The sequence below is a fragment of the Ascaphus truei genome, chromosome 2 (assembly GCF_040206685.1).
Source record: "Ascaphus truei isolate aAscTru1 chromosome 2, aAscTru1.hap1, whole genome shotgun sequence".
In the NCBI taxonomy this organism is placed as follows: Eukaryota; Metazoa; Chordata; class Amphibia; order Anura; family Ascaphidae; genus Ascaphus; species Ascaphus truei.
The window spans coordinates 114274533-114299435 of NC_134484.1; the positions used below are offsets into that span (position 1 = coordinate 114274533).

At 41.7% G+C, this 24903-nt stretch overlaps 1 protein-coding gene across 5 annotated transcripts in view; it reads left to right on the forward strand.

The window, feature by feature from the left end:
• ATP6V1H (ATPase H+ transporting V1 subunit H) overlaps positions 1–24903 on the forward strand; it is a 106907-nt gene that overhangs the window by 19403 nt on the left and 62601 nt on the right. For all 5 annotated transcript variants that reach the window (XM_075584362.1, XM_075584370.1, XM_075584383.1 and 2 more), the window contains exons 4-9: positions 4933–5032; positions 7346–7435; positions 8379–8492; positions 9881–9985; positions 11209–11262; positions 21960–22057. In XM_075584362.1, coding sequence (XP_075440477.1) covers positions 4933–5032; positions 7346–7435; positions 8379–8492; positions 9881–9985; positions 11209–11262; positions 21960–22057 — 561 coding nt within the window. The remainder of the gene's footprint in view (positions 1–4932; positions 5033–7345; positions 7436–8378; positions 8493–9880; positions 9986–11208; positions 11263–21959; positions 22058–24903) is intronic.

The following is a 24903-nucleotide window of genomic DNA, read 5'->3' on the forward strand; positions in this document are numbered from 1 at the left end:
AAAATTTCGCCGATTAATACATGGAGAACGGATTGACTGACAGCTATACAGTTCTTTAGGTAAATAGAGATTGCACACATGAAGCTATTAAAGTAAAAAAATAAATTAAAAAAAAAAAAAAAAAAAAGACTGAACTGCAGCTTTAAGTTGATCCTTTTTTAAGTTTCGTACACTGACTCTCATTCTTTATTACAATGCTGCCCTCCAGAAGTATCATATTCTTTCATTTGTTTTCCATTTTGCTGATAAAGGTCTTTCATAGGAAATAACTGGTTTGATTTAATGCCTTATATTATGAGGAGAAAATAAACTAATGACTGATGAATTGTTGGAGCACATTTGCTTTCATGCATCTTCCTTCATACTTCTTTGGGGCAGAGGGGTTGCACTTTTTTTTTTTAAAGATCTAAAGAAGGTGTTTATGAAACATTGGCATATTTTAGAAACAGAAACAAAACGTTTTCCTTATACACAAGCTAAACATATTTTTGCGTGCAAAAGGAATTCTAATCTTTTTTTTTTTTTTTAATAACTTTTTTATTAGGAAACAGGCAATTTTACAGGCATATATCACGTCACAATATACTAATACACTTTGGTTTTCTGATTCTCCGTGTTGGAAGGGGGGGGGTGTGCTGCCAAGGGTGGGGCGACCTCTGGCTGACCAGGGGAGCGAGAGGTCTGAAAAAGAGAGGGAGGGGGGTATGGGGGGGAGGGGGGTGTGGAGATGGGGGGGGGGAGGGGGTGTGGAGATGGCGGTGGGGGGGGGAGGTGAGAGGGTGAGCCTTCCCCGCCCCGCTGACCCTAACATCCTTCAGGCTGTGGTCTGGGTGATCATGGTGTCTCCTATCGGGTTCGCTTAGGTGTCAGTGACCCTCCCAGGGTTCCCATATTTTGTAATGACTTGCAGTCTTGCGTTTGAGAAACGCCGTCAGACGTTCCATAAGCATTACGTCATCTATTCTTCTCTTAACCGCCTGAATGGAGGGGGGAGAGATCTTTTTCCAGGAGAATGCCACAGCACACCTAGCCGCGGTAAGGATGGAGGAGATTAATTTTCCTACCGGGCGGTCAATTTCCTCTATTGGCCTGCCCAGGAGGAAGGTCAGTGGATCTGGGTCTAATGTGAGGCTAGTTACCTCTCGGATTAAAGTTTGAATAGAAGGCCAAAATTTTTGGATTTTTGGGCATGACCACCAAATGTGGGCCATGTCTCCTCTCTGTCCACACCCTCTCCAACATAGATCTGAGGCCAGGTGGTAGATTTGCTTCAATCTAACTGGGGTAAGATACAAGTGGAACATGATTTTGTAGATATTCTCTTTTGTTGTGGTACAGATGGAAGTTCCTGAAGCAGCGTCCCATATATCCTCCCAGTCTTCTCTATCTATGTCTATACTTAATTCCGCCGCCCACTTGGACATGTAGTCGTGAGTGGAGGGGCCTGCTGTTCTCTCCATACCAGCGTATATGTTTGAGATCAAGGCTGTTTGATGTGTGCCAGTTCGGCAAAGCCTCTCAAAGTTGGTGAGGGGAGGATACTCAAATTTTGGGGACAATTTTTGGAGATAATGTCTAATTTGGAGATACTTAAATGGGCTCAGTTCTGGGGCCTCGTATTTTGCTCGTAATTCTTGAAAGTTCAGCAGCCTTCCATCGCTCAGTAGGTCGGCGACCACCCTAACCCCCTTCAGACGGAAATAGTCGAACTGCTTTGGTTCACATCCTGGGGGGAAGTGGGGCTTGTTGTGGAACGGAGTAAGCAGCGAGCCTGGAGCAGTTAATTTAAACTTTGATCTGCATTTCCGCCAGACTTCCCAGGTGTGTCTGATGGCACCAAGGTCGAACCTACGGGGTGGTCTATCCCCCTTGTCTATGCACCAAAGGTGGGCCTGCAGGGAAGGCGTTTTTACATAGTGGGGTTCAATGACTAGCCAGCAATAGAGACCCGGGTCTGCGTTACACACTACGGCTTGCCTCAACTGGGCCGCTAAATAGTACTTTGTGATATCTGGGACACCCAAGCCCCCTCTTCCTCTTGACGTCAGGAGGACCGATCTGGCCACCCTGGGCCTTTTGCCCTTCCAAATGAAATTAAACATTTTATTCTGGATGTTCTTAAGTTCAGGGCTGGGAACATGGATCGGGAGTGTCTGGAAATAGTATAACAATCTGGGGAGTATATTCATTTTTACCGAGATCATCCTTCCGATCCATGAGATCTGGTAGTCTTCCCATTTGTCCAGATCTTTTTTAATTTTCCCGAATAGAGCCGGGTAATTATATTTGTACAGTGATTGGTAGTTGCCTGATACATTCACTCCCAGGTATTTTATGTATGAGGAACTCCATCTATAATTAAAGTTCAGTTTCAGTAAATTAACTTCCGATTCTGGTACATTTAAGTGTAGGGCTTCTGATTTGTCATTATTAATTTTGTAGTCCGAAATTTTGCCGAACTCCACCAATTCTTTATGAAGGTTGGGAAGTGATGTTTGAGGGTGGGTTAGGGACAGTATTATATCGTCGGCAAAAAGCGAGATTTTGTAATTTGTATCTCCGATTGGTAAGCCCTGAATGTTTATGCTCTCGTGTATTTTGGTCGCCAGGGGTTCGATCGTCAGGGCGAAGAGGAGAGGGGACAAATGACAGCCCTGCCTTGTATCATTCGTTATTGGAAATCTCTGTGCTGTGCCTCCCGGGATTTTGATTGCTGCCGATGGATTTTGGTACAGTGCTCGAACCCCCTCTAGGAATGAGTCCTTGAAGCCAAATTTTTGTAAGGTTTTGTCTAAGAATAGCCAATTGATTTTGTCAAACGCCTTCTCTGCGTCTAAGCTCAGGAGAACTGCCTTGGTGTTTGTAAGGTTAATGTGGTCTATTATATTTATAATTTTGCGGGTGTTGTCCGAAGCCTGACGGCCCGGGACAAATCCCACTTGATCGTTATGGATAAGTCTGGGTAGGATGGGGTTATCTATTAGCTAGTATTTTGCTGTATAGTTTCAGGTCGTTGTTCAACAGCGATATGGGGCGGTAACTCCCAGATTGCATTGGGTCTCTCCCCTCTTTGTGGATTATTGCTAGGTTAGCCATTGACATCGATGCTGGTATGGGGTCACCTTCCATAAAGGAGTTGAACAAGTCCAGCAAGTAAAGAGATAGGGATGGGAGAAACCTCTTGTAGTAGGCGTTCGTGAATCCATCAGGGCCGGGGGCTTTGGATAGTTTTAGAGCTTTTACCGCATCTGCCAATTCCTCTTTTGTAATTTTCCCATTAAGTGTCTCGTTCTCCTTCTCTGTCAAGGATGGGAGGTTGCAGCTATCTAAATAGTTTGAGACTGCCGTGAGCCTTGATGCTCTATTATTTTCCGCTTGGGTTCTGAGGTTGTATAATTTGGTATAAAATTTGGTGAATTCCTCCGCAATGTGTCTGTCATTATATAATATGTGACCTGACCTGTTCTTGATCGCAGTTATTTGGGACCTCTTTTGTACCCCTCTTAATTTACTGGCCAATAGTCTGTCAGCTTTGTTGCCCTTATCATAGTATCTCTGGTTAGTCCATCAAAGAGCTTTTTCGACATCCTCGAGTTGGATCTTTTTCAACTCGTTTCTGGCAGTAGTTAAGGTTTTGTATATTTTCCCTGAGGGGGAATGGCGGGAGTGGCGGAGGGGCGCGCGGGGGTAGAGGGGGGGAGGGGGCGGGTCCAGCTGGTTCAAGTGAATCGTTCAGAGGGTTTGCATTCTACAGTGCACACATACCATTTATCAGGGCTAGTATTTACGAAGTACTTGAGCACCCATGCCTGGTCTGCTCACTGCGATACACATGTCCCCGTTAGACCCCCCCCCCCCCGCCCCTAGGTGTTCCCATCAACATTCCATTTATGTCCCGTTTCATTCCTCTAGAGAGGGGTTGCACTTTTAATGGTAACCACATGTTTTTTTTAACCTCAGAATTGCACCACTTTCTGCCTAGTTAGATATAGTCCTGTGTTCCTTTCAATCATAGGAGATAAAATCACACTTGTGAGCACATTTACATATCTCAGACAGGTCTGCAGTTCTACCTTTCCTCATTATCTCTTAGCATTCAATGCTTCCACTGCAGCCAGGGATTCTGGGTAATTACATGCAATTGAGCACACAAGCATGTTTAGTGAATAATGTGCCAGTTTCAGTGAAATGATGTAAATTTATTTATAGTTTGGACCAAATTGTGTATCTCTCTCCCCCCCCCTAGTTATTGTTCTCCAAATATATATATGCCTACATTTCAGCTGCATAACAGAAATTGTTCCTTTCTGAAAACAAGCTACAGCTACTTGACCCTCAACTGGAATAGTGATAAATACACAAATTGATATGTGTATATAATGAGCTACATTTGCTTTGTTAGGGAATCATTTTAAAACCACTTGTAGGACTAACCTAAGATATGACAATATAATGTTAGGAAAACACTGACTACAACCATTCTGGTTCCTCAAACAAAAAAGGAAGTTGGTGTTTTCTAAAATAATGCAGGCATTTTGTTTCTAGAAAATGGTAGCAAAATGTCTAAGTAATGACAAAGGTGCATGAGTTCCTCACTTAGTTTTTTGTAAAATATGTGCTGTCGTCATTAATTTGTGTGTGTGTGTGTGATGCCAACCTTGTCTATATATAAATGTTGCCATATCTATATATACTGTATCACAGCACACAGCCCAATTGATTTCCTCATACAGATGTAGTACAGGTGATTTCTCCAACCAAGTACGTGCAACTCTGAGGCAGAAGTCACCTGTGAGCCACATAAGCTGTCTGACTATATTAAACACACGAGAAGTTAATTTAGTTTTGTCATATGTTGTGGTTTTTCTCATGGAATTATACTGGGTTGGGCCGGGGTCCATCTTTCTCTTACCTTGAAATCTCTCATTCTAGAGGTCAGATGATTTCTGGTGAAGACTGTGAATTTATCCAGAAGTTCGAAAAATCCCGTCCTGAGGAGAAGCAAACCATACTCGCCAATGAGGGAAATCAGGTATCACAAGGGCTCATTGCCAGTGGACTCCATGAGCCAGTCAGGCTGTGAAGGAGGATCTAAATGATTTCATAACTTGCATAGTTACAAAAATATAAAATGTTGTGCAATCATGGATTTTACTGCACATTAGTGCAAAAATGCAAATCTGGCACCTGTTCCCCCACCCTAAGTGAGTTTTTCCGGTTACCTGGTGTTGCTGGTGTGGTGCATACCTGTTTGGCTGGAACAGGAGGCTCTGAGTGCTCCGCGATGGTGTGGGGAGATACCGGGACAAGTTTTCAGGTTGATTAATCTCTGGTGAACAGCGCCTCCAGCCACCGAGGATCCTAGGGTACTAGGATGGTCCATGCTGGCACTTGTCAGATGACCAGACAGTAAACCACAGTCTGGATGGTTTATCTGGATCTTTATTTTCATACCCAGCATGTCAGGATCACCACATTCCCCTGAAGGGAACCTCCAGGGCTTTTGGCCCATGTAGGCCCCTCCTGAGCTCCTCCTGTACCCCCTTCTGGGATACAGGGTAGATGTTACCCACTCCACAGGGGGAGGGAAGAGAGTCCTGACTTCTGGGAGAGTGTCATTATATACCCAGGGGATGGGCTTGTAACCCCGCCCCCATAACAGGGCAGGTCTGATACTGATAGGCATCACATTAACTGCATGTGACCCAACCAGTATCCTCCCCAGGATGACAGTCTCTGGTTGTTGTTAGGCCCGCCCCTGGATACAGCCAGTGTATCCAGGCTGCAACAACAAGCTAGGCCTTCATGAGAGAATTAACCCCGCACATTGCCTGTACCTACCAGGACTTATACTGTGGGGCCCAACAGCAGAATAGCGCCCGGAGACTATGCTTGACAAAAAATGTTTGTACAAAAACTATATATCACTGATGTTTTTGCAGTTCTTGTTAAAAACAGTAGAGTTGCAGTAACATCAAAGCACTTAAACATGTAACAGCTCCTCTGCTATTTTGTAGGGAATTTGTATTGTTGTTCTTTAGTACTTTTGTTTTGATCCACAATGAATGTGACAGCCAGTCTCCCACATCTCCGTGAGTAAACACAAGGAAAAGTGCTACATTCAATGTAGCGTCTGGGTGCCCAGAGATGAGAAGAATCTCATGGTACAGTATTTATTAAGAAACTGATAGTAGCCTACTGAGAAACATGTGAGGAGAAAAGGCACACTGGCATTTGTTTTTACAAACCCTGCCACGTTCTCCATGGCACACACTCCTCCCGTGTCTCTTCCAGAGTCTGGCGTGGAGACGTTGCACAGCGTTTTCGTTTGGGACGATCCCCTAGGCATATCGCACTTGATGCTTTGCCAGGGAGTTAATTGAAAGGATTCAATATTCTATGTAATGCTACAGATTTAAGCGCAAACTAATCTCCCTTGATTCGCTAAGGCAACATATGGTTGCATTAATTGATGTCACCGTTCTTCTTCATGTACATTTCGTGTTGCTTTAAAAAAAATAAATCTATCTTTACACTCCAGGTGCTCAGTTTCACTTTTTATGTAACATAATTGTAGATACACAATATTAATTCTGTTAACAATATTGGTAATACTTATCTGTTATTACTTGTAGTGTTTAGACCAGGGTTGGCCAACTCCAGACCTCTGGCCACCAACAGGTCAGGTTTTAAGGATATCCCTGCTTCAGCAGCAGTCCACGACTGAGCTACCGATTGAGCCGTCTGTGCTGCAGCAGGGATATCCTGAAAACCTGATCTGTTGGTGGCCTTTGAGGGCGAGAGTTGGTCACCCCTGGTTTTGAGTATGCATGCAGTAAATAATAATTTTTTTTTTTTTTAGCCCAAATTTCTCAGTGGTATATTAAGAAGGTTTCTGTTTACCACTATTCGTAATTAGGACAAAACTGCTTATCTGTCAATTCCATATTACGGAAGGTTGTTTTGTGACCCCAATATTAAAATACTACCAGTGATTGAAGTGTGAGGATACACAGTACGACTTTTTATTTCTCTCACCCAGAGCACCGTTGCTTCCTTTTCATTATTATTTTTTACATTTAAATGCCTAGAATTCTACTTTGTTTATCACGAAAAATGCATTTAGAAATGGATTTAGGAAGCCTCGTGTGATTTCTACAGCACACTGTATATCTTGCTTACATACCGTCCAAAGAGCTTTGGCCCAAAGTTTAAGAACGGCCGTCTTTTTGTATTTATGGCACAGTTCCATTCCTTTTCTAAGTCACTTTGACCTCGGGATGTAACAGATGTTTAATTTGTATGTAATGGCTACAAATAAATATATATCAATTTTTTTTTTTAGTGTGCTAAAACCTTCATAAACCTGATGACCCACATTTCCAAGGAGCAAACTGTGCAGTATATTTTGACCCTGGTGGACGATATGCTTCAGGTATGTTGGTATTTTCATGTAAACTTCTAGAATTGTGTTTACGCCTAATATAATTTTATTTTAGATAGCGCTTTTCTCCCAGTGGGTCCCAGAGCGCTTCACAATTACAGTATAGAGTGCGGTGCACAGCACACTACATAGGGTTTTTACAGACACAGTCCTTTTCCCAGATGAGCTTGCAATCTATGATTTTGGTGCCTGAGGTACAGGGAGATAAAGTGACTTGCCCAAGGTCACAAGGTTCCCCCTGCATCAACCTCGGTGTCATTGTTTTCAGTCCGTTTCTTTACTCACCGAGCCACTCCTTCAGCCCACTAGATACTGTACATCTAAAATATATCTTTCGTCAGAGTTGTTGGCAAACATACATTTTGTAAGCAAGGTGTCGCTCTCCTTCATTTTTTAGACTTGAAACGGAGACTAGCTGTGAGTGTCTTTATTTCTAAATGTAGAAGGGAGATGGCGTGGGGATAGTGTAGTGTGGAGAATGATCGGGGTCCGGCCTCCCTTCCCAATCTTATAGACCAGGGGTGTGCAATCTTTTTCCCCTGTGCCCCCCTGCCGGCTTACCCCTCCCCCCCCACCCATCCTTGCGGCGTCACGTGACCACACCACGTTGACATGGTGACGCATCGCCAGAAGCCATCTGAGCCAGGGTAAGTGAAGTTACAGAGCATCCGCTGCTCCCCCGGCATTTAATTTAAATGTGTGTGTACATGGGGCTTACAACCTCTGTGCGAAGTATATATTTGTTTGTACATATTTACTAATGGCCTATTAAACTGAACATTTTGCATCTAAGATGGCTACTGAAAAGGTATGCACATTCTTGATGTATCTTCCATTATTATGGCAATGTCCCTAATGTTTTCAGTTGTCAATTGAAGGCAATAAATCAAAATAATTCATATTCTTTCACTAATAATTGCTCCCCCTCTTGCAGGAAAATCATATACGTGTGAGTATTTTCTTTGACTATGCGCGGCGTGGGAAGAACACTGCTTGGTCCTACTTTCTACCAATGCTAAATCGACAGGATCTTTTCACAGTCCACATGGTAAGAAATACACTTGCTCATACAAAATAGCATGTTACTCAATAAGCCAAACATAGTTCATGAATGGTCAATGTGGGGGGCGGGAGGTGGTGAGGTTTCAGGGTAAGGACCTTTCTGGCCCATTCCCACACCCCGGCCGGAAAGCGAGCTATCCGTTTAGATTCAGTGGTTGCTGCCACAATTTCATCATTTGGATGTGAGGAGGACCTGAATTATCAAAGGAAAGTACTGCATTTTTTGGTTATATTGCATGGGAATGGGCCAGAAGGAGGGGTCCTTACCCTGAAACGTTGGCCTGCTACATTGACTATTTGTTTGGCTTATTGATCTTTTACCTCTTATTTTTCTATACATTGTTCATTTTGTCCACATCCCCTTTACATACAATACTGTACCATCCAAAGTTTTTTCTATTATCCATTAAGCAGTGTAGATACACACATTTGGACTACTATCGCTGGGTTATCCAGGCGGCTTGTATGAATGTTTTGTGAACAAGTGTGAACGTTTTTGTGGGAAAGACACCATTTTTGAAATCTTATTTACGCATATTTTTTGTAGAGTACATTCTGTGTGCGAGGTTCACACTACATCTACTAGTGTGTTTTTCTCTATCCATTAGTGAATCTATTTTTTTTTATATCTCTTTGTTGCTTCCATTTCTACAATATGCGTGCGGGGAACCACATATATTATAGTTCCTAGGGATTATCAGGGGGTTCCTTCACACCTCTATTCACTTGCATTTCCTACAGTGGCGGTGCTGTCTCACTCTATGTCAAATAACATATTAGTAGGTGGGTGTTATATCAATACACACGTAGGGATCATTTCCGGTGATCTTTTCTTCAGACAGAGATGTTTCTTTGTATGATCTTCAAGTTTTAAATGAATCATGTTGCCCCATCACACAGTGAGCTTGTCTTAGAAAAGAAATGTCTACTGTATGCCCCAATATCTGGGAATATGCAGGTGCATGGGTGTCATTTTTCTGTTCCTGTCTTTTTTCCCCATATTGTATTGCTCTAAATCAATTGAGAATCTGGCCTGTTATTGGCCTTTGAGGACTGAACTTGAACCACTATGCTCTTGGCAATATGTTGGCGTCAAAAAGGAAAAATGAATGGTAGCAATAAGGGTGTCAGTATGTTGAGGCACTGATGAGCATCAAAGAAAGTAGATCATTTGAATATAACAAATATGATAATGCTATGTTAATACTTCGATTTCTTGATTCAAGTAAATAGTAATAATTTAAATTGTTGAAATATGTGTTGGCCAAAAACTAAGCACTATGTACATAAGGTACAAGATCCATTTGTGAACAATTTATCCTTAAAAAATAAATAAAATTCCTTTTTTTTTTATTTTATTTTTTGCACTCTAAGGCTGCACGGATAATTGCTAAATTGGCTGCTTGGGGAAGAGAGTTGATGGAAGGCAGTGATTTGAATTACTACTTCAACTGGATTAAAACACAACTGAGCTCACAGGTATTTTTATGTTACTGTAATTACTGCGAGAATGTTGCAGTACTGTACGAAGTAGGACAAAGTCATAATGCATGTACATTAGGTGTTGCTAGCTGAGGTAATTTTTTTGTACGTTTGTCATCGACCACTGTTTATCACGAGAGCGCAAGAAATTGGAACATTATGGTTCCCTGTGTAACATTTGTCCCACCAGGCCACACCTCTATTCTGTGTTTTTTTTTTTTTGTATGCGGCTCTAGGATAGATTTTAAGATGTACTCATACGAACTGTTTGTTATGCCAGCTGTAAAGTGATTATAGTTTTCCAGGGTGTATTTATAGCATTTTAAAGCATGTTTACATTTATGGTAAAGTCCTAGTGTATGGGAAAACTCTGTGGACTTTTTGCAAAGTTCAGACAAGATTTTATGTACAAGCAGTGAAGCTGGTAAAGGCTTAAAAGTCCTTACAGGTGTTCATGGCCAGGCAGAAAAAGATTGCATGGGCTTTGCTCAAAGGTCATACAGGCTTTTCTGCACACTGGAGATCACTGGGAAATGATTAATGTTTTAAACAATTTATGTAATGATTAAAACATTTTTTTCGTTATAGTAATGGCCCATTGATGGAATTCTGCCTGTTTCCTAGTGCAATAATTAAGTAGAATCATATCCCACCCAAATGCAAAAGTATTGCAAAAACGTATATATTTATTGAAGATATCAAATCGGTCTCGTGAGTCATTCATCAAGACAACTCAAGTAGAAAGTATGCGTAACACATTATTACAAACTTTTTTATAGTGCTAAATGGCACCCAATAAAGGGTGCACAGTTTATGGTGTTTAACCTTGCCACCAATGACTACTTCCGATAACGTAGTGCATCACGATCGGAAGTCATTATATCCGTCTCCAGTAACCTTGTCATTAAAAGTCGTTCTCCCGGTGTCTATCAGAAGGAGGCGGTGATCCGTTACCTAGCAACCCCAATGCAAAGTGTCTCATGCCAATCATAAATTACATTATTTTTTTCAATGTAATCAATGTACAATAGAGGAGAAATTAAAAAGCTAATTAGCTCACAATGGTATAGGAGCTTGGATTCTGGTTGTGTGAATAACTGATGAACCCATAGGCCCATAACTTTTTTAACATTTGGGGAAACTCCTAAACTGAAGCAAGTTAGCAAAACAAGTAAATGTAACGTTTCATTTAACTGTGTATGGTTGTTTGCCTCCGACAGAAATTACGGGGAACTGGCACTGCTGCGGAAACCGGAACAGTCTCCCCAAGTGATGTGAGTATACATGGAAATACATACATACATGATTTATGTCTTTATTTATATAGCGCCATTAATGTACATAGAGCTTCACAGCAGTAATATACGTGACCATCATATACATAACAAATAATATAAATAACACATAAAGGGGAGAAGTGCTTCAGACATAAAAGTAATATTTAGGAAAAGGAGTCCCTACTCCGAAGAGCTTACAATCTAATTGGTTGGTAGGAAGAACGTACATAGACAGTAGAAGGGCGTTCTGGTAAGTGCGTCTGCAAGGGGCCAAGGCTTATATATGAGGTAAAAATCTCAATAGAAAATGGCTATAAAACACCAAGTGAAATCCCTGCAGAAGAATAACTAATCCTATGCAGATATAGTGAAATAGCTAGCTCAGATACCTAGAAATAACAATGTGTATATATATATATATATATATATATATATATATATATATATATATATATATATATATATATATATATTGCATCAAAATGGAGTCCGTATTAGAAATGTCCAATAAATAAAAAATATAAAATATATAATAAAGCAGTCCAATGTTAATCACCAATTGCAGGTAAGTGTTGCTGCTCCCTTCACTGGATCCAACCCTTGGGTCCCGAACAAAACTACAGAATAACAGAAGAAGGAGAGGGCGCAAAACACATAGTGTACCCTGTAATTTAATGACACAATCCCAAACAGTTAAAAACACTTACAGACATCCGCCATAAGTGCGCTCGATAACTTTAATAAAGTTGTCTGTGTAGTCCCACTTCAGCAAACGCCGCAGTCGTGATTCTTTGTCCCGGTCTGCACTGACGGCTCCAATGCTCCTCTCTCCACGGCTGGATCGATCCCACTTCCGCATCCGCGTCACATGGGTAATGACGTCAGTCCGTTGTGCGTCTGATCACGTCGCTTCGGGATTGGCTAGGAGCTTTCCAATGTTCCTGTCGGCTGAATACGGCTAGCTACGAGTGTTGTTGCGGGGGGTAGCAGATTCATTGGAAAGCTCCTAGCCATTCCCGAAGTGATGTGATCAGACGCACAACGGACTGACGTCACTACCCATGTGACGCGGACGCGGAAGTGGGATCGATCCGGCCGTGGAGAGAGGAGCATTGGAGCGGTCAGTGCAGACCGGGACAAAGAATCACGACTGCGGCGTTTGCTGAAGTGGGACTTCACAGACAACTGTATTAAAGTTATCGAGCGCACTTATGGCGGATGTCTGTAAGTGTTTTTAACCGTTTGGGATTGTGTCATTAAATTACAGGGTACACTGTGTTTTGCGCTCTCTCCTTCTTCTGTTCTTCTGTTATATATGAGGTGTTAATTATCAGCATTGGAGCTACTCATATGCTTCCTTAAGCAGTTTTTTTGAGGTGGGTCTTAAGTGTGGATAGAGCGAGTGCTAGTTGGATATCGAGGGGGAGGGCATTCCAGAGGTGCGGGGCAGTCAGTGAGAAGGGTTTAAGGCGGGAGAGGGCTTTAGATACAAAAAAGGTAGAGAGAAGACATCCTTGAGCAGAACACAAGAGTCGGGATGGAGCACAGTGAGAAATTAGGGCTGAGATATAAGTAGGGGCAGAAGAGTGTAAAGCTTTAAAAGTGAGGAGGAGAATTGAGTGTGTGATACGGAATTTGATAGGAAGCCAGGACAGGGATTTTAGCAGGGGAGACGCGGAGACAGATTTCGGAAATAGTAGAGTGTTTCTGGCAGCAGCATTTAGGATAGATTGTAGGGGAGACAGGTGAGAGGCAGGAAGGCCAGACAGCAGAAGGTTACAGTAGTCGAGACTGGAGAGAATGAGGGTCTGTGTCAGAGTTTTGGTAATATTGTGGAGGAAAAAACGCCAGTTTTTGCTACCTTTTGAATGTGAGAGAGTAAAGTATGACCCCTAGGCAGCGTGCTTGGGCTACTGGATGAATTATAGTACAGCTCAACCCCATTATAGCACGATCCGTTACAATGCAAATCTGCTTATAACGCGATGCAAGCATGGCTCCCAATTTTCTTATTTATGAATACTTTACAACACGATTATTCATATCTTAAATACTTTATTGTACAATGCATACAATTGCACATTATTTCTAACGCGGTCTGCTTATAAGGCGATGTGATTCCTTGGACCCCAAGCACAGCGTTATAAGGGGGTTGAGCTGTATTTCCAACAGTAATGTGAAAGGAGGTACTAGGGCCAAGTTTGGGAGGAAGTATGAGAAGCTCTGTTTTTGTTATGGTAAGTTTGTCAGCTGAGGGCCGTCCGGGATGATATAGCCGAGAGACATTTAGAAACTTTGGTCTGTACAGCAGGTGTAAGGTCAGGGGTAGAAAAGTAAATTTGTGTGTTATCAGTATAGAGGTGATATTTAAACCCAGGAGATGTGATTAGGTCACCTAGAGAGAGTGTGTACAGAGAAAAGAGGAGGGGTCCCAGGACAGAGTCCTGGGGTACCCCCACAGAGAGATAGAGGAGATGTTGACAAAAGAGACACTGAAAGTACGATGAAAAAGGTAAGAGGAGATCCAGGATAGAGCTTTGTTATGAATGCCAAGAGTATGGAGAATGTGAAAGAGAAGAGGGTGGTCCACAGTATCAAATGCTATATCAAAAGAGGTCAAGTAATAGGATCAGAGTCTAATGACCTTTGTCTTTGGCAGCATGGAGGTCATTAGTTATTTTAGTGCGGGCTGTTTCAATGGAGTGAGCAGTGCGGAAGCCAGATTGTAGAGGGTCTAAGAGAGAATAGGTGTTGAGAAAGTGGAGCAAGCGAGAGAAGACGTTCAAGGAGTTTAGAGGCAAAAGGCAGGAGGGAGACAGGTCGATCATGCATTGTATTGAGTCATAGCTGGTTGTGGCTCCACTGGACGTGTTGCTATTCTGGTCTAAGTTCCTTCTTGCTGCTTACAGTGTCTTGGACAATTTCTGTGGGCTTACAAATTTGTTTCTTGAATGTGAAACATTTTAGTGATTTATGATTTGATAATAAAAAAATAATGAGTCACTGTATCAATCTCCTCTGACACCCACACCTTCCTCCTGGCTCTCCACGTAAAGCACGAATGCAGAGCACAAAATAGACTGAGACTGACCCAAGTTCAGTGAAAAGTTGAAATAATATAGAGCTGCAAAATTATGAGCGTGGATGTGATACACGACAAGATATGATATAGGAGATAGTCTGGCGTGCTGTGCAGCTGCAAGGACACTGGAGAGTATCTAAAAAGAGTTTATCAAAAGCTTTGGTGAGGGCATCGAAACAGGGGCGGCCAACTCAAGTCCTCAAGACTCCCCAACAGGTCTGGTTTTCAGGATATCCCTACTTCAGAACAGGTGGCTCAATCAGTCCCTGCTGCAGCGCAAGTGGCTCAGTCTTCGAAGCTGGGATGTCCTGAAAACCTGATCTGTTGGGTGTTCTTGAGGACTCGAGTGGAGCACCCCTGGTATAGAACATGAGGGGAGGAAGCACGCAAATCGGGTAGATAGTGAGGCATTGGGACATCTGGGTTTGTTTGTCTCTGGAGATCTTGGAAAGGTGTGGCGAGCTTACAATAGAGTAGCTCAATGAGAAATTTCACCTGGCCGTTACTGCTTTCTTAGGCCTGGGACATAGTAGGGTCAGCTTTGCTGAGCAGATGCACTAACCCCCTGCATCTGTCATCAGCGCGGCTATAGTATCCCCTTCCGCATGCGTGCGGAGGCTCCGAAAATTTGCCGAGACAGGCAAGTTTAAAATTTGCCGCTCGGGGAAGCGGAGGAGTGGTCACCTCACCGCTCACATCCAATGGGAGCGAGGGACTAGCCCCGCCTCCCGCTCCGCCTCCTGACACGCCTCTGCTCTGCCTCCGCCGCGCCTCCAAACACGCCTGTGCTCCGCGTCCGCCCCGCCTCCAAACACTTTGCCAGTGTTTGGAGTGAGGTAGAGGATCATACAAGAGCTGTTATAAGAAAATGGGATGTGAATGCAACTTTCAAGCAAGTGCTCAATACAAGATTATTACATATCCAGTTCTGTCATTAATAACTATTTATGCAATGTTGCCAAGTAGCTCAATCGCCACAATCCATAGTTAAATAGATTTTGCATTAACATGTTTTTCCCTTTGTGGCCACTTATGCTTCTTGATTACATTTGAAATGTTTCCTTCAAGTTGTATACACGTTTCCCCTTTTTCTGTGTTTTTATATGTTCTCTCCTACATTCCCCATGACGTGCATAGGAATGGAGCTTTTTGCCACTCCCAGCCTGGGGTATGACACTTCTGGGAATGGAAAATCCCCTCTTCTCCTTTTTAGTTAATTATTATTATTATTGACCTACCTGCTACAAGGGGTTGTGTTGTGTCTTCCGTACCTTCACTTTTTTTTCTTTGGATGTGCTGTTCTTTGATCTCTGACAATGCCACCTTACCGGCTGCTTTCCCCCAGAAGCCCATGGGTCAGTTGTGACACCACTGCTTGCAAGGGGCCTGCAGCTTTTGGAGACTAGTAGGTTAGTGTGCTACAGCCAGATATTCACATTGCTCCTGCATGGGATTCCTGTTCTCTGGGAAATACTGTCTGGGCAGCCGCATGTGGTAGCAATGCAACTGGAAGAGCACGCTGAAAGCTGTGACATCTTTCCTTGCTGGTGTCAGACCTTTGCCAGCATCTCTGTATACCTCAAGTGAGTCTGGGACAGGTCACCGTGTAATTTAGCCACTCACGTCAGTTCTTTGGGCCACGTTCACTATGGAGGGAGATTTTAGAAGGATCTGTTTTCTGCATTCTGGTCAGTTTCGCTCTGCCTTTTGTGTCCTCGTCTTGCTGGCTGATATAGTACTTACAGTGCAGGCATTATGTCAAAATTCCTCCTTTGAACAGAAATGACAGCAGGTTCCTTTGATGTGGTAGCAACCAAGGCTATAGATCAAACATTGACATCATCTCTGTGGTGCTTTTTGTACAGCGAAGTAGCCTAACCATTATACTATACCAAGAAGGTTTGCTCAGGCTGCATTAAGAATATTCCTGCTGAAGAACCACCAAGTATCTTTGTCATTTCTGTTCTTTCCCGTTCTCCTTTGGCTATTGATAGCAGAGATGCACGCTGGATAAACAATCTTTCTGCATATTAAACTGTCTATAGTGTTTTCACAAAAGAGATGTAAGCATTTATAATATCCTAATACAGCTAAACCCCGTTATAACGCGCCTCGCTATACCGCGATTCGGTTATAACGCGGTTTTCCTGTGGCTCCCGTTTAAAAAAAAAAAAAAAAAAAATTTTAATTTAAAAAAATTTTTTTACATTTTTTTTTGCACACTGCACACACTCCCAGCACACACTCTACACTGCACACACTCACACTGCACACACCACACACTCCCAGCACACACACTCACTGCACACACACTCACAGCTCTCACAATACAAGTCATGCAATAGCAGTTCTCTTGATGAAATACAGCTGAACGACATGTATGTTTTTTTTTAAAATAAAGAAACAATCCAAAACTGAAAGTATTGCATGTAAAAAAAAGTGTTTACAAATAATTACAATGGTGTGTTTCTATAGCACAAATAGATTACAAATGACACGCTTACTATGAAATTGAATTATGCATACAAACTGGTGCCACACACCACTCTCCCACTATACACATTTTGCTTGCACAGCCTTATACTGGCATTTTGTTTGCATTTTGCCAAAGACTTTAGAAAAGGTCTACGTGCACAGCATTGATGTGACATTAGCCTAAATTCCTATATCACGGAGCAACACAAGTGCAAAGACAGATCTTGTCCTTTTGTGTCATACAGCTAAGAACGGTTATACATGAACAAACTGACAGATATCCAACTCCTCCTATCGGAGGGGCCCAGTCGGTCAAACTCTTCCCCCCCTTCTAATAAATAATGGCAGCTGTCTGAAAAACATTATAACAGCTGGGCAAAACAGTCAACTCGAACATGAATAGGTTTACTAAATGAAATCTCGGAAAGCAGACAAAAACAGCAGCTCACGGCAGTCCGCTGCGTGGCTTTCTACCTGCAGTTGCATAAACTGACGCTCGTAATCTGCAGGACTAGAAAATTCATTGCAAAAGGAGGGGAAAAAAAAAATGGCTGCAGCCGTGAGCTCAGCTAGCTGCTCTGAAAAATATCTCCACTGTATGTCAAGCTATTAACTCCCTGAAGCCTGCGCTAGCTACACTGCCTGTCTACACAGGAATTGATCGCATCCTCAGTTTTTTCCCCTGCATTCTTCTACAGACTACAAAGGGTCCTTAACTCCTCTCTAGGCTTTAAACAAAAATGCAGGAACAGTGGTTGAGTGGTAAACAAAACAGGCTGAAGGGTTGGAGCAGTAAGCGACACTTGATTAACTCTTGCAATGCCTTGTTGCATGTGGGATTTCAAAATGCATAGACCACCAAGTAACACAGACAAACCTATTTACAACAGAAATGCACAAAGAAGGCACTAAAGATCACATGTAAACCATTCTACTCTCATAAATTCACTACAAAGGAAACTGCATTGCCAGTTCACCTTATGGAGTAAAACTGCCTTGAAATAGAAGAAAACATTTCTGTTTATTTTTTATTGAACAGCACAAAAAGCAGACAAAGGTTTAATGTTAAACTGCTTATCACTTGACCTAGTCAAGAGATAGAGATATACACACACATAGAGAGACAGAGATATACACACACAGAGAGACAGAGATACACACACACACACACATAGAGAGAGACAGAGATATACACACACAGAGAGACAGAGATACACACACACATAGAGAGAGACAGAGATATACACACATATAGAGAGACAGAGATATACACACAGAGAGAGACAGAGATATATACACACACATAGAGAGACAGAGATATACACACATAGAGAGATAGAGATACACACACATAGAGAGACAGAGATATACACACAGAGAGAGACAGAGATATACACACACATAGAGAGACAGAGATATACACACATAGAGAGATAGAGATACACACACATAGAGAGACAGAGATACACACACACACACATGCTCTGACCTCCCCGGCAGGCTGCCATTGAAGAAAAAAAACCACACGGCTGCCGGAGGGGGCTGGGAGGGAGAGGGGAGGGGCTGGGAGGGAGAGGGGAGGGGCTGGGAGGGAGAGGGGAGGGGCTGGGAGAGGGGAGGGGCTGGGAGGGAGAGGGAGGGAGGAGAGATGAATCGTCGCCATTTGTAGGGCTTCCGGCCACCTCTTCCTTCCTTCCCTCCTCACTCCCTCCCGATCAGGTGCGCGGCGGCCATTTTTTTTTTTTTAAATTAGCGCGACCCCGTTACTAACACGGTGGTCTCGGGGTGGACCCCGAGGACCGCGTTATAACGGGGTTTAGCTGTAGTACTTTAAATCATTTGGTTGCAATGGAGATATTTTCGGTTTAAAAGTAGGTAAAGTTGGATTATTTGTTTTTAAAATGGTGTCAATCACTTTTAATATATTTAACATGCTACTGCCCCAGTTCATATTAGTCCTAGGAGGACGGTCCCATTAAATGGCTGACTTCTGTAACACTGTTCTGTTCCCCCTTGTCATTCTATCACAAACATTATTAACATATTCTTATCACATTAGTTGTGAGTGGAGTACCTCGAGGATCGGTACTGGAACCTTCTGCTTTTTAAATGTATTTATTAATGATCTTGAGGTTGGCATAGTGTGCAAAGTCCCCATCTTTGCTGATGACACTAAATTGTGTAAGGTAGTAGAATTAGAGAAAGACGTCATTTCAATCCAGAAGGGTTTGGATAGACTGGAAACTTGGGCAGGTAAATGGCAAATGAGGTTTAATACGGATAAATGTAAGGTTATGCATTTGGGAAACCAAAATAAACAGGCAACTTGGAAATTAAATGGGGTTAAATTATGAGACTCCTTGATGGAGAAGGATTTAGGAGTGCTTGTAGACCGCTGGTTTTGCAATAAGCCCAAAGTCATGCAGTAGCTGCAAAGGCAAACAAGATCTTATCTTGCATTAAACTGGGAATGGATGGAAGGGAAGTAAACATAATTATGCCCCTTTTATAAAACATTAGTAAGACCACAACTTGAATATAAATTACAGTTTTGGGCACCACGCCATAAAAAAGACATTATAGAACTTGAGAGAGTGCAGAGAAGAGCCACCAAATTAATAAACAGGCTGGAAAATCTGATTTAGGACAGGCTAGCTACATTTAGATTTGTTTACATTAGAAAAGAGGCATCTCAGAGGGGATATGATAAATATATACAAATATATTTGGGGACAGTAAAAGGAGCTTTCAAAAGAACTATTCATCCCAAGGGCAGTACAAAGGACACAGGGTCATCCCTCAAGGTTGGAGGAAAGAATATTTCACCAGCAACATAGGAAAGAGTTCTTTACAGTAAGGGCAGATAAAATGTGGAATTCATTGCCCATGGAGACTGTGATGACGGATACAAAAAAGTTGGGCATCTTTTTGCACTATATGTGTGTTTTTTCTTACTCTATATATACCTGGATGTGGGTGCGCTCCTGACCCCTGTTTCGCCTTTCGTATCTGGACTTGGATTGAGTTACCTACCACAGGAGCGGCACCTATTCAGAGGAGTGTATTAATTTAACACTTAATTTGTATTTTCCTTTTCACCATTCACTAGTGGGTTCACTGGATTTTAGATTTAAACGGTATTTTGCGCTTGATCTCGCTGGCGTCATCTTTTTAGAAAGGAAAGATATACAGGGATATACCAAATAAGTAAACATGGGAAGGATGTTGATCCAGGGATTAATCCGATTGCCAATATTTGGAGTCCGGAAGGAATTTATTTTTCTCCTTATGAGATATCATTAGATGATTTTTCACTGGGGTTTTTTGTTTGCCCTCCTCTGGGTCAATATACTGTAAGCACAAATATATAGGATAAGCAGTGGTTGACAAATCACCAAAAAATCTACTCGCCACACAAAAAAATCTACTCGCCACCTAGTACCAAACGTGTGCTGCTTGGGCCAATATTTACTCGCCCGGGGGTTAAATCCACTCGCCCTGGGCGAGCAAATGTATAGGTTTGTCGAACACTGAGGATAAGTATCTGTTTAGTATAATTTAGCATAGGTTAAACTTGATGGACTTATGTCTTTTTCCAATCTCGTCTACTATGTAACTATTTATGTAATAATTATCTTGTCGATGTTTGATTACCATCTTTTATCCACCAAGATATTGTACCATTATATTAACTTCACAGGGTCTTGTCTGCAACCTCTTGGGATGGAAGCAGATACCTCGTTTAGTGTATGCATGCTATTTGTAATAATAGAAGTGGTGGGATATAGGTGCCAGGGCTATGTTGGTGACCCAAAACCCAGACATTATGCAAGATTTGGTGGTCTGATCATCACTAGTAATACTTTGCTACTGTCAATTCAGTTGTTTTCATAATGAATGTGCGATAGGCTGTATTTGCATGCAGTGCCTTGTTGGTCTCTCAGAGCTGTTAAACTGAGGTGGTCATAAAATAGACTGTGTGCTATGACTACGATTCCAGTTAATTTCTCTTTTTTTTTGTATTTGCCATTAGATGATTTGTAGAATCTTGAGCGAATTCCTTTCAAACGTTTTACTTGGATTGCAAAACTGTTTGATAAGGGTGTGTGTAACAGGTTTCTATTCCGGAATGAAAGGGGGGTTTGGTGGGAAGGAAAAGAAGCTCTTGCTACAGTTAGTGAACTGAATGGTGCCAGGGAGAAAGTAATATGATGCAGAAACAGATGTCTTGTCTAGGCAAGACTAAAGTAGCCCCTATATACTAGCACTCATAAGTGTAGATAGATATGTAGGATATGGATGTAAAATTAAAACTTAACCTTTAATGGTTGTGATTTAGTAATAAAATAGTGGAGAGACAAACTGATATCACCAGTAGGATATCACGATTAAGTGATTTAAACAAGGTATTAAATCGTGTAAGGTCAAGGGCTCCTACTATAAGTGAATGTGACGGCGGCAATGCATTTTTGCCGCGATGTCGTGTCGCTGTCACCGTTGCCAGCACTATAAGCGCAGCCTAAGAATGGTTTTGTTTCATGTGTTGATATATGGGTACTTTTATGTAGCACACTTATAAGGCAATATCATATTTATCTGGATAAATATTGTATATCAAATACAGTAGGTTTACGTACACAAATAATGCACCATCCTATTGTAGGCAATGATGTTCCCCCTGCAGTCCCTCACTGCCCCCCTTTCCCCTAAAATTATACTTCAGGCAAGAAAGGTAGCTTTTTCCTATTTTGAAAATGACGCTGCATCAATAATGTAATGGACTTTTTCATAAGAATATTATGTAAAATAACACTGGTTGGACCTTTTCTTTCTATATAGTGTATATACTGGATGTGTCTATATGTACACACAAACACGAGAGAGAAAGTTCTTCAGGATAGAGATTCAGTATTCTCGTTAGCCCAGTGGTCAGAGCCACGTGCGCATTGAGTTCAACATGGAAGATAAATGAATAATTATAGTTCTGCTGCTCAATCTCTTCAGTGCTGGATGAGACTGCAATCCATTATCTACAATGGAATTTCTATCCCCCGTCTTCTTCCCTAACGAAATATCTACAAATGTATTTTTTTATTAACAGCCTTAAAAATCTTTTGTTCTCATTTTCAATTTGCAGAGTTCCCAGTACGTGCAGTGTGTTGCTGGATGTCTTCAGCTGATGCTTAGGGTTAATGAATATCGCTTTGCGTGGGTGGAAGCAGATGGTGTTAACTGGTGAGACTCCTGCACATATTATGATTGCTAAAAAGCTTCTAAAATACAATTGCTGTCACCATGGATTTTGCTGCAACTTGTGTAAACTAATAATATGATTATGGAAAAATATTACATTTTGTTATCGCTGTCATAAGATGCTATAGTATGCTGAGAGTTTGGCTGAAACTTCATTGTGTTTTCAGAATCAGAGAAGGGTGTTTAGTTGCATGTGTGTGAAAAGTAGCAGAAGGGTAAGACCTGCAACACCCATTCTCTTGTAATGGTTCTTCAAACATGCTGGTGTCAGGAACAGTGTTTTCCCTTAATATTTTGTGACATAATCTCCAGGGTATTAGGCAGCTTCTGTCCTATTTAGATCATAAAGTGCAGCCGCAGTGTAAATGTGACCCATCCCACCGCTTCACAGTTGCTGAAGCTGGTGGATGGGAGATTGAGACTAGAGTTCACAAGTGCTCTAATTCCTCTCACCTGCCCTGCTAACTGGGGGAACAGGAACTTAAAGCAGTTTGGTTTGCTGCCTCACTCTCCTAGAGGCTGGGGCTGCTGCCAGCTGCCAGACAGGGGAGGACCTTCCCCTGCAAGGTAACCAAAACCTTCTTATGCACACCTTACAAATTCTGAAACCTGTTATGAATGCTCTGTATTTTGTATAGTTGGAAAGCGGATAAGCCGCCCAACCCTAGAGAGGTAAATCTCTGTCTAGTATTGAGCAGGGTTTATTTTTTTTGTGTATTTCAGTGAAAGTATTGCAGTCCCCTGCTGTGACGGAATAAGGCGGGTAGAAACCTGAATCGTACAATGTTGTGCCGCGTAATATCTGTTTGGTTAACCTAAAAGACAGTGTCGTAAAGAGCCCGGACAGACGGCACAGCGACTTAGGGAAGTAGTTTGTCATAATATATATATAGGGCCACTGACTGGGGAAGAGCTGGGACAAGTGTCCCGGACCTTGTGGATGCGGGGGGCTCTTGTCCTGGGCCCCAGCAAATCTGTCGGTGGCTCTGTATATACACACATGCTAGGGTCTCAAATCTTCTCTAAAACATAAATCCAAATCCTTTTTAGTATCTGTATGATTGCAATGTATCACTTTTATAGCAATTGCAACGTGTTGAAACTATATTATCATAATAAAGCAGCTGTATGAAACAGTAGAGCAGACATTGAAAAACAAAAAATGACTTTCATGGAATGTGTAATTGGTAGCAATTTAAACAAATCACTTTTTTTATTACTTGACCCTACTGATTAGCTTTTCTTTATCGCTTGTCAGGTAACCAACATTACAAATGTAGCGTATGTCTTATAATGCTACCCAGACTCTTGGGTTTTCTATTTAAATGAAAAAAATCATAGAGGCTCATATACTTCCTATTGTAATGATCAACATGTAAATTACATCCAGGTGTAATATAAGTTGTGTTTTATTCATAAGGTTATTGGTTATGGGACGTTTGTCACTACTGTTGGCAATTTATAATGCTTTTGGACATTGTTTATCATAGGTATACTGTGCATGCTTTTCTCTTATGTTATTTAAAAAGAAAATATGTTGTGTTGGTACAAAAGTTGTATCTTCATCTTTTAGCCCTTGTCAATTCATTGCTGAATGAAGGCCACCCTCTGTGATCTTTCAGATACGGGGGTTGCAAGCCTCTCTTCTCAATCCTTGCTTTAACACATTTTCTGATTTTCATCCTCCCATCTTGCTTTTGGTCGTCGTTTTTAATACTTAACAGGATTCCGGGATACCACAAGTCCAACCTTTTTATAACGATGGTCATTGTGCCTTGCGATTTAAGGGTTGCACTTCCATTTTAATATCTTCACTCTTGTGATGTCAAAGACTCTTGTTTGCTTTCTATTTCTTGTATCTTCGGTTAATTGCCAGCATACACCTCTTCATACTTCTGTTCAGTTGTTCGAAGCTTCTGAGTTATCTTTGCAATTAGGGTCTACGTTTCACATCCAAAGATGAGCACAAGCAGAATAGTGGTCACACTGGTCTCACACTTTAATCTTGAGTCACAATGCAAGGTTCCCATGAATGATTGTCTTGTTTCATCCAAATGTGCTACATCTCATCTTTATTCTCGTATTGATTTTATTTGAAAGGTTCCTCATCTATTGTTTCTCACTTGCCATGGTAGATCTAGTTTTCCATTTCCTCTAGTTTTATTCTATTTATTTTGCCTTTTGTAAACTTGACCCATTTGTTTAACATCACTTTGATCTTGCTGAGATTTATGAGTGCTCCACTTACTTGCTTTAGCTAGCTCTCTGATTTGTAGCTGAAGGTCTTGTGAACTTGTTGCAAAAATAACAATGTTGTCTACAAATTGTGGGTGACTCAAGTATCCACCGTTGATCTTGATTCTTCTTTTTTCCCAATTCAATGTCTTCAACATTTCTTCAATTTAAAGCTTTGGTGATGTGTTGTGTACCTGGTACACATTTTTACTTAGCTTTATCCCTCTTGTTTTCATGTACATGTAATCTAATGATTGATGTACAGTGTACACTTCAACGTGGTCATAATGCGTTTAAAATGACTGAGGTGTAGACCAAGCCTGAATGTTTTTTTGTAATCTACGAATCATAAATTTAGTGGTAGATCATATTCAGTACTTTGGGAAATAACGTCTTGTACAACTTGGATGTGGTGCATTGTAAGTATTGTACATCTTGTACATTATTCGAACCAGACCGATTTGGTCTGCAGTTCCTGAGGTGGTCTTTGTCTCCTTTCTTATGGATGAGGATAACTCTGGGTAATCTGCAATTTTCCTTTTCTTCAAGCAGCATCTGAAGAGTTTTGCAAGGATTTCCCTATTTCTTACTCT